The 10,738-nt window shown below is 44.2% G+C and overlaps 1 protein-coding gene across 1 annotated transcript; it reads right to left on the reverse strand.

Moving 5' to 3' along the window:
* Positions 1 to 3,945: 3,945 nt before the first annotated feature.
* LOC125367053 (endogenous retrovirus group K member 9 Gag polyprotein-like) lies at positions 3,946 to 6,024 on the reverse strand. Its single transcript, XM_048367683.1, has one exon. The coding sequence runs from the start codon at positions 6,022 to 6,024 to the stop codon at positions 3,946 to 3,948; it is 2,079 nt and encodes a 692-aa protein (XP_048223640.1).
* Between the last annotated feature and the right edge of the window lie 4,714 nt (positions 6,025 to 10,738).

A 10,738-nucleotide genomic window follows, 5' to 3' on the forward strand; every position in this document is an offset into this window, starting at 1 on the left:
CAATCACCCCCATATGTATAATTACTTTTAACAACAATATAGTCCCATGAGGAGCTGGGCTCCCAATATGCAGAGCCTGATGTTTCACATCCCCATGCCTTGCAATAGAAATCATCACGGCCACCACAGCTATAAGTGGTTTTGCAGGGGCGATGAAAACCTGGGCAAGTATAAAAGGAGTGTCGAGCAAGGAGGGACCTTCTAACATAATTAGTACAGCCAGGCGTGTAGGAACGTGAAGCAGAAATTAAGAGGCTGGTGGCACCCGCCTGTCCCCCAAAATGGGAAGAGGGCAAGTCTTTTTCTGGAGCAACATCTAAAGAGGAGGGGTAGGCTTCAAGTCCCCATGAAGGTGTTGTGCCAAGGACCATCTTGCAGAGGTCAGGATAGAGATCCGGCCACCATGACTTGGTGGTGACTTTAGAAGTACTCCAGGCCGCTTCACCTCTTTCCGTCATAACCATCCAGGTATGGTTAAGGGGCTGGTGTAGGGAGGGCGCAGCATTTTCCATCGACGGGGGCATCAGCAGGAGAAGGAGTAGCAGCATCTATGAAAGAAGCAGAGTCATCCTCAGGGGACTCTTCCGAGACCCTGGGCGGGTTAAGAGGTTTTATCAGTCTACCGGGGAGCCATCTAGGGGCATTATGTTTTGAATCAAGAATGCAGGCCGAGCCATGACCCCAGATTAGGACTGCATCTGGCCCATTCCAAACATTAGTCAGTGGATCCTTCCACATGGCCAGGGGGCGGCTGGCATTGGCGGAAGGGTGCCAATGACGATCAGCCGCGGATCTGCCTTCTTTGTCAAGAGTTAAAAAATTTAGAACGAAAAGAGCATGATTTAGGCGATCCCGGGGGGTGGCGTATGTGAGATTAGAGGATTTAAGCCTAACCAACCAGGCTTTGAGGGTCTGGTGGGCACGTTCAACAATGCCTTGTCCTTGGGGATTATAAGGAATACCTGTAGTGTGGGTGATGCCAAATTGTTGGAAAAATCTTTTTAGGCTTGCGCTGGTGTAAGCAGGGCCATTGTCTGTTTTTACATGTTGGGGCTCGCCAAGCACCGAAAAACAGGCGAGAAAGTGGGATATTACATCCTTAACTGCTTCACCAGTATGGGGAGAGGCAAAGAGAAACCCACTGAAAGTATCAATGGTTACATGTAAATATTTTTGGCGTCCAAATTCCGGGACATGAGTAACGTCTGTCTGCCATACTTTGTTGGGTAGCAGTCCCTTAGGGTTGACTCCCATATGGGGGGTCGGATGAGAAATTACACAAGATGGGCACTGTTTAACTATTTCCCTTGCCTGTTGTCGAGTAATTTTAAATTTGAGCCTAAAGGTATGTGCATTTAGGTGGTGAAGGGAGTGAGCATGAAAAGCATCCTGTAGGGGGTCCTGTAATACTGAAAAGATGCTATGTGTAGCCGCATCTGCCAAGGAATTTCCTTCAGTTAGTGGACCGGGGAGCTCACCATGTGCCCTAATGTGTCCAATAAAAATAGAGTGAGGGCGTTGTCTCAGGTTTTGTTGGATTTTGGCAAACAGGGGTGTTGCATTAGAGGAGGGTTTAATAAACGGAGCAGTGTCTAACAGGGGAACAGATTTTGCAATGTACACGCTGTCAGTGTAAATGTTCAGGGGGCTTGAGGAGAATTCCTCCAATACCTTGAGAACAGCAAATAGCTCCACCAACTGCGCGGAGGCATATTGTGTAGGGAAGGAGAAACTCTGCCCTTGAAAGGCATACGCTGCCACACCATTGGCTGAACCGCCCGTAAACACAGTGGGCGCATCAGGTATGGGAGAAGGGGAGACTGCCTTCGGGAATTGAAAGGGATGAAGGGAAGCAAAGTGGAGCACGGGGTCATCAGGCATATGATTATCGAGTAATCCCATGAATCCTGAGAGGGTGATGCCCCAACAATCCAATGTTTGAAACAAAAACTGTGTCTGGTCTCGAGTATAGGGTGTCAATATAATATCAGGATCTTTACCAAATACTTGACGGGATGTTTGCCGTCCACGCATAACAATGGAAGACACAAGCTGGGGATAAGTAGGAAGGACCTTAACATGATTAGCAGGCATATGGATCCAAAGGAGGGAGTGTCCCTTTTGCCGGCTAGAGTGAGTGTCAGGAACAGGCTGCCAAAAGACTCCGGTAGGTGCATGTGGGGTGGGGAGAATTATAAAGCTTAGCGGGTGAGCATAATTAATCTGAGAAGAAGCTTGGGAGGCAATGGCCTTACTCACCAACAGAAGAGCCTTAGAGGCTTCAGGTGTAAGGAGTCGCGGGGAAGTTGGATCACTATTTCCCTTTAAAATTTCATATAGGGGGAGCAAATCGGAAGTGGGGAGTTTGAGATAAGGTCGCAGCCATTGGATATCTCCCAAGAGCTTTTGGAAGTCATTTAGTGTGGCAAGGTGGTCAGTGCGCAATTCAAGGCGTGGAGCAAGGATCTGATTGGCATGGAGCTCTAAGCCAAGGTAGTGAAAGGGGCCGCTCTTTGAATCTTATCAGGGGCCAGCTGGAGGCCAGCAGTGCTGAGGGCCTGAGACAGATCCTGAAAGGAAGCATCCAACATCAGGGTATCTGGGGCAGCCAGGAGGAGATCGTCCATATAATGGAGAAAATAAACTGAAGGCCACCTTTTTCTTACAGGGTCAACGGCCTGAGCCACAAATTTTTGGCAAAGGGTTGGGCTATTAGCCATGCCCTGAGGCAGGACTCGCCACTGATATCTTAGCATGGGTCCTTGGAAGTTGATACGGGGAAGACTGAATGCAAAATAAGTTTTATCCTCAGGGTGGAGAGGAATTGTAAAGAAGCAATCCTTAAGATCAATAACCATCTTGTGGTATCCCTCAGGAATGGCAATAGGAGAAGGCATTCCAGGTTGGAGGGCGCCCATGGGCTGCATTACTTTGTTAATGGCTCTAAGATCTTGTAGGAGGCGCCATTTTCCTGATTTTTTCTTAATAACAAAAATAGGAGTGTTCCAGGGTGAATTAGAGGGCTCAATGTGACCCGCATCGCGCTGCTCCTGTACCAGCAGCTCAGCGGCCTGTAATTTTTCCTGAGTGAGAGGCCACTGGTCGACCCAGACGGGTTCCTGGGTGAGCCAGGTAATTTTGTCCGCATGGGGTACAGGGGGAGCAGCGACCTCAATTAAAAATTTTTATAACCTAGTCCGTGTTTATCATGCTTTTCTTTGGGAGTAATGGGGTCCCTGCAACCTTGGAGGTTTTTTCCCAATCCCTTCCCTGGAGTGTATCCCATCCGTAGCATTTGCTGGGTGACTGTCTCATTAGGGCTATATAGGACAGCCTGCATCTGGGAGAGGATGTCTCTTCCCTAGAGGTTGACTGGGAGGTCAGGGATCACGTATGGTGTAACGGTACCCTGATTTCCCCCCTCATCTGTCCAAGTCAGGACCTTGGAAGACTGGAGGGTATTGGTAGAATGTCCTATTCCTTTTAGGTCAGTCACGGAAGGGGAGAGAGGCCAAGCAGAGGGCCAGTATTTTTTAGAGATGACCGTGGCATCCGCGCTGGTATCCAAAATTCCTTGAAAGTTTTTTCCATCTAGTTTAAGTGTAAGGGTGGGCCGAGTGTTGGAGATGGGCTGAACCCAGTAAATATCTGAAGAGCCTATCTGGGCTTCTCCCTTAGGTTGGCTAGTCTGAGCGGGATGGTCACTGGGGGTTACCGGGAGCAATATTAATTGTGCTAGGAGAGAGCCCGAGGGAATGGAAACAATGCCTCCTGTGGACGAGACCAAAAGTCGAATTTCTCCAGAATAGTCACTGTCGAGTATGCCTGGGTGGATTTGAATGCCTTTTAAAGTTGAAGAGGCACGGCCAAGAATGAGGGCATGAGTGCCAGGAGGGGGAGGCCCCCAAACTCTGGTAGGAATTATTTGAGTGCCTTTGAGGGGGTCTAGTACTGTGTTGGTGGTGGAACAGAGGTCCAGTCCTGCGCTGCCAGGGGTGGCGCGCTGGAGGGATTGAATACTTGGCTTGGTTGGGGAGCAGCCTGCAAGGCCCCCTGGAGCGCTCCCGGAGGTGTAGGGGCCAGGGGCTGGCCCCGAGGGAAGTTTCCCGACTTCCGAGGGAGAAGCTGACGCCCCTGAATATCAGTCTTGGAACGGCACTCATTTGCCCAATGAAATCCTCGTCCGCATCGGGGGCAGAGAGAATTGGGCAAAGGGCGTGGAGTAACACCTGGGGAGGGCATGGTTGGAAGGGCTGCAGTTCCCCGGGGAGACTGCTTTTGAGGACACTCTCTGGAAAAATGACCAGGCTGTTTACAGGTAAAGCAAAGGCGATTTTGTGAAATGCCACCAGAGGGGCGAAAATTGGCTGCCTTAAGGGCTGCCCCAATGGCCAATCCAATAGCATGGGCGGAACCGACCCCCGCGCAGAGGCGGACATAATCAGAAAGGGTGGCTCTCTCCCGATGGGGGCGAAGGGCCTCTTGGCAAGCCGGGTTGGCATTTTCGAAAGCAAGGTGTTTAACGAAGGTACTTTCGTTTTCCCCGGAGCCGAGCAGCCTCTCTGCCGCATCATTAAGGCGGGAGATAAAATCACTATAGGGCTCATCTGGTCCTTGCCGGACTTTTGCCAAGGAAGTGGTGGCAGAGCCCTTTTGAGGGAGCGGCTTCCAGGCCTTAAGGCCCGCCATTTGAATTTGTGTTAAGAGTCCCGGCGGAAAGGCTGCCTGAGTTTCATTTTTATCATAAGGCATCATGCCTAGAAATTTGTCAACCGTCCAGTTTTGGGAAGTAGGGCTCTCGCTGTTACGGCGGGCTAGTTCCCGAGCCTGTTCAGAATAATCAGTCTTCCACAGAACGAAATCTCCCCCAGAGAGGGTGGCACGGGCAATAAAATGCCAATCATTAGGAGTGAACCATGTCTCACTCTGGTTTTCAATCAAGGCCAGTGTAAACAGAGCCATGGGTCCGTATTGACTGCAGGCGGCTTTGAGACGTTCAAGAAACCGAAGGTCTAGCCTTTTGTAGCACTGGCCGTGGCCAGTAGTGGGCTCTTCACCCGTTCCTGTATCAGGATCGTCCTCCCCACCCCCAGTTAGGTTTTCCTCCTCCCTTTCTAGGGGCGGCGGGGAATCTTCTTCCTCAGACTGAGGGGGATATTGAGTCTGACTGCGGGTGACCGGGAATGCCAGGCGGGTCTGAGCTTTTGTCTTAAGTGGAATGGTTTTTGGTTGCTTATTTTGTAGTGCCAGGTCAGAGAGTTCCTGGTCTAGGGACCGAAGTTCCTTTAAGAGACTCAGGTGCTCGCGGCGTGCCTCCAGGGTGGCCCGCAACTGGCAGATGCTGTCAGGGAGGTTCGAAGGGACCGGAATGGCGATAGAAAGAGAGCCATGGTGCCCATCAAGGAGCGGGCCGCAGAATGGGTGTTTTTGGGGAAATTTGTATGGCGGCAGCTGGGAAAATTGGGGTCTTGGGTCCTGTTCGAGGCTATCAGGGTTATGATAATGAGCAGCCTCCTCCTCTAAAATGGCGGCGTCGCCAGGGTCAAGGGGTTTGGGGCCCTCAAAGTCTGCTAAGGAGGGATAAATTTGTTTAGGCGTGGAAGGCACTGTCCCCTGTTCCATATCCGACAATTCTTTCACTGAGGGTGGCCCCTGAGAGGAAGCTCTAGAGGGGGGTCTACTCTGTTTCATAACCTCCTCTCCTTGGGAAATAACTGGCTGAATATCGGGGGCAGGGGTGTGGGAGTGGACTTTTAAAATGTCATTAATTAAGTTCCAATAAGAAAATGTAACTACAGGCACCTTTTCTGGGCCGAAGGATCGATAATAGTCTTTGAGACAATCCCCCACACGAGCCCATCTTTTTACATCTATTGTTCCTTCCTGTGGAAACCATGGACAACAATCATCTAAGCGATTAAAGAAAACTTTTAAATCTTTTTTACGAACCCTCACTCCTCGCGTCTTGAGTGCCTCCTTGATGCCCCTGACAAACTGGTCATGGGTTGAAATGCCCTGTCCCATGGTTCGGCGATCTGCCTAAGCTGAACTGCGTCCCTATCACCGTTTCTCACCTTAATAGGCTTCTCTTGTGGTTGGGCCGGGTGCTCCCAAAGAGAATGATGACCTCCAAGCGCTTGGATCTTCCGACAGGGACATTCTCGTCTCGTGAGGGAAGGTCGTGCCCCACGTTGGGCGCAATTGTCCCGACCTGCAGGACATCAACAGGGGAGACCACCTACGAGAGAGAATGAAGGGAAAGGGAGATGCAAAGAGGACAGCAAGACAAATGGGAGTCTGTTCAAGCTGCCAATTTATTTTGATTTTTCACACACTTATATACTCTTAAAGCAGGAGGGAGCAATCTTGAAGCAGGAGGGGGCAGTCTTGGAGCAGGAGGGGGCAGTTCTTCAGCACCTGTAGGAAGTTGGCTTGGGGTAGCAGGACGTTGGCAGGGTGTAAAGGTTACTGGTCATGCTATAGGGGAGAGTTGCTAAGTGACCTGACCACAAAATGTTCCTATACACTGGGTCCTACCTGGGTTGCTAAGAGACTTGACTGTAGGACGTTCTGGTAGGTTTATTCTCAAGAATTACCTATTATTATTGCTCTATGAACTGGGCCATCTAGTGCAACCAAGGTGGTGCTGACTCAATGGTTGGTTTCTTAGCATGTTTTCTATGGTGGCTTCTAGCCAGAGGCTCAAGTCAGGGTCTCAGTCCCTGACACTCCAGTTTCAAAAAACTACAATTTCTGTCTGGTTTAATGTGTAACTACTTGCAGCTTTTATGTTTATTGTCCTGACTGCTGAAATATTTTACCACTTATTTTTCTGTATTGGTTTACCATTTGTAATTTTTATATTTTATTTAGTTTTTTGCCAATCCTAGGCCTTCAACTAGGGCCTGAGCACTCTCCCTAGCTTCTTTTTGCTCAAGGCTAGCACTCTGCCACTTGAGCCACAGTGCCACTTCTGGCTCTTTCTATATATGTGGTACTGAGGAATCGAACCCAGGGCTTCATGTATATGAGGCAAGCACTCTTGCCACTAGTCTATATTCCCAGCCCCATTTGTAATTTTTAAAATGTCTGTTCATATGTGTGTTTCTTCATTGGATTTTTCCTACTGTATTATACATTTCAGAATTATTTTATACTGTTCTACTAATATTCTGAGAGGTGAATGAGCACCAATCTTTCAACCATACATTTGGGTGTCCTACAGTTTCGTTCATTGTGCTGAAACTTTCTAATCTGATACAACCATAGGTATTTTTCATTTCCAGTGTTGGGTGGAATTTAGGAATTCTCCTTAGAAAAATTCAGAGTTAATTCTTGCTCCTATTTTATGATGGTTTGAGTTCTATTGAAGTTAACGGTATAGGTATGTTGACCCTCATTTTTTCTACTACTTGGCACAGTTACCTAAGAGAAATACAGGTATATTGATAATTCAGTATAGTTCTGTGTCTTAAGATAGGTCTAGATAATGATGATTTAGTTGCTCATAAAATGTAGTCTCGACTGTTCTGTGTCCCTGAAGGAAGTGATAGGAAATGGGATGGGGATTACATTAAGCTTGTACATGAATTTTAGTAACATGCTTTTATTCACATTGTTTAAGTTCATTCAGAATCTGGGAGATATGTGTTGATATGTGTAATTATGTTGTTTTCTGCTGTTATTAATCATAGTTTTTCTTCATTCTCGTTACCCTTTTGTTTCTGTACAACCTCCATTTGATTCCTTTCTCATTGCTATTGTGTTTTATCCTGCATTTCTTTTTTTATGGATATCATTTTTTTCTACTAATTTGGGTTATATTTCTAGTTCCTTGAGATGCAAGGTAAGTTCTTTTTTCAGTATCTGCTTTCTTGATTTAAGCAAGGCTGTTCCTTTTATTCCTCCACTTTCTATATCCATAACATTATTCTATGCTGTTGTCATTTTCATGGATTCAAAGGGTCAGTTTATTTCTTGAAAAACAATTCATATTACTTGCATCAATCTTTAATAACATTGAATACTTAAAATTTAATTTTATTTAAATATTTAGTAATGGTTGCAAAATCATTCATTAGATTTTCATGTTATGTGCCTATTGTTCTTCTTAATTTGCAGCATACCTACAGTGTGATCTGCATGTGTGCTCAATGAATTTTCAAAAAATATTAGCACTTTCTAGTTGTTTTGTCTTAACCATCATCTCTCGTGGATAATGTTCAGTATGTTGATGAATAGTGTTTCATTCTATGGAATTTCACTGAAATAATCCCTTTTTATATGTGGGGCTCATGTGATTAATGGTAAAATTTAATTCTGAGGCCTTCCTGTTGATATTGTTGGGAAGATCTTTCTGTGAAATTTTCAGCTAGTGTTATATTGTGGACTACCTTAAAGTCTGCTACTATAGTTCAGTGCTTGGTAAATGTGAAAAGAAACAGAATTATTATGTCATCTTGTTGATTTGATCCCTTCATCATGGCATTATAAATCGTCGCATTTGGATTATTTCATTAACGTCTTTATCATGTGAAATGTTACAGATACTGCTGCTTATTTTTTTAAAAATAAACTTCCTCTGTATGGAGTATTTTATTCCAAATCTTTTTTTCATTTTTTAAATTGTAGTTCTAAAGGTGATGTACAGAGTGATAACAGGTGCATTTCTTTTTGAATGGTGCCACCTCTAACCTCATTTCTCTCCATTCTCCCCCACACAAATACTTACCAAACAAAAATATTTCAGTTTCAACCTTGCATCTAGTATAGATCACTGCTGAATTTGTTCATCATTTGTCCCACCATTTCTGTGCTCGTCCTTAACCTCAACAAAACAGATTAACTTACATACAAGAAAGAAATCAAAACCAGTGACAAAAGAGAAAATAAAGAAACAAAATGAAACAGCAAAATACAAAAATATCTTGTTTGCATTTCTTAGGACTTAATTTCAATAGACATGATTTTATGATCATATACATATAGCTATTTGTGGTCCTCACTTGATATTATTCTCCTTTACTCCCACTGTGTGAATGTTTACAATCCTGTATAATTTTTCATGTCTACATGTAAGTTTTTTCACTCACTATCCAGTGGAGCTACTTTTCACTATATGGTAGATATATGTTATGGACATATTTTAGTTACACCAATGCAAACTATGTTTCTTTGGTTTTGGCTCATTTAGCATAACATTACATTTTACAATATGTCCTTACAAAGGTGTAATATCATTCTTTCAGACAGTGGCATAAAATGCCATTCCATCTATCTATCTATCTATCTATCTATCTATCTATCTATCTATCTATCTAACTATCTATCATCTATGTATATACCACACTTTCTTGTTCTTTTCATCCTCTGAGAGGCATCTGGGTTGATTTCTCATCTTGGCTATGGTAAACAAAGCTGCAATTTATGTGATTGAGTAATGCCTTTACTGTGGCCTCATTTGTGTTTTATGGGATGAATGTCCAGAATGGGAATTGCTGGGTCATATGGAAGCCTTGTGTTTACTCTTTTGAGGAATCTCCATATTGCTTTCAAGAGTGATTAACAAGTTGACATTCCTACAAACAGTGTGGTAGTGTTCCCTTTTGTCCACATCCCTGCGAACATATGTAATTGTTACTTTACTTCATAATGGGCAATGAAACTGGGGTGAGGTGTTCTTTTCCTTAATAATTTTTTGTGGCCAGAGATGTCCAATATATCTACATGTACTGATTGGCCATTCTTTTTTCTTCCTCAGAGAAAACTCTCCTTGGGTCTTTTGCCTATATTTTAATTGGGTTGTTGTTTCTTTGAGGATTAGTTTTAAGTTGAGTTTAATATTTTGAGCTCAGTAGGTTTTAGGAATGAAGCTATTGTCTTATGTGCAGTTATTAAAGACATTCTCCCAACTGAGGACTTATTTATCTTGGTAGGTATATCTTTTGCCATGCAGAAATTTAGAGGCAATCCTAGTCATCTACAATCTCCTTGATTTCTTGTGATTGTGGATCTGGAATCCACTCTCTTTATGGGGGCTATTTTCTTGAAACATGTTATTCCAGGCTTTCACTCTGAGCATGTTATTTTTTGTTGGCTGGATGGGTCTCTTGTAGAAATCAGATTGATGAATTTTGCCTTTTTTATCCAATTATTCAGCCTGTGTCATGTATTTGGAGATTTAAGTCCTTTGAGAAGTGAAAAGTATTTGGTAAGTCCTGACAAGTTACCCACTTATTCCATGTCTGTGTCTCATGTTTTCTGACTATATTGATCTGAGTATCTAAGCAGGGACTTTTTATCTGCCACAATTGTGTTCTGGTTGTTTTTCAATATGTAGGATATCTTTACGTTTCTTTACAATTCCTACTCTAGTCAATAAAATTATTTCAATTTTTCTTGTTATACAGTTTACATGAATCTTTCAGATACAAAAGGCTGTTTTCCTGGGAACATTGTACTTGAGTACTTGCCTTTAAGCTGTGAATACATCTTTTCAAGTTCTCCTTGCCTTGATGGTTTCTGGTGAGAAATTTGTATTCATTCTGGTAGTTCTTCCTTCATAAGCAATCAATTACCTCATTCTTTCCTTGGTATATACTGATCCTGAGGGAATTACAATTTGGCAACAGGATTTTTTTTCTGTTCTGCTCAGTTTGGACTTTTATGGATTCTTTTGTCTGAATCTGCTTATAATTTTCCATGGTCAGGAACTTCTCTGGTATAAATCTGTTAAATA

This window comes from Perognathus longimembris, chromosome 18 (genome assembly GCF_023159225.1).
Source record: "Perognathus longimembris pacificus isolate PPM17 chromosome 18, ASM2315922v1, whole genome shotgun sequence".
Classification (NCBI taxonomy): domain Eukaryota; kingdom Metazoa; phylum Chordata; class Mammalia; order Rodentia; family Heteromyidae; genus Perognathus; species Perognathus longimembris.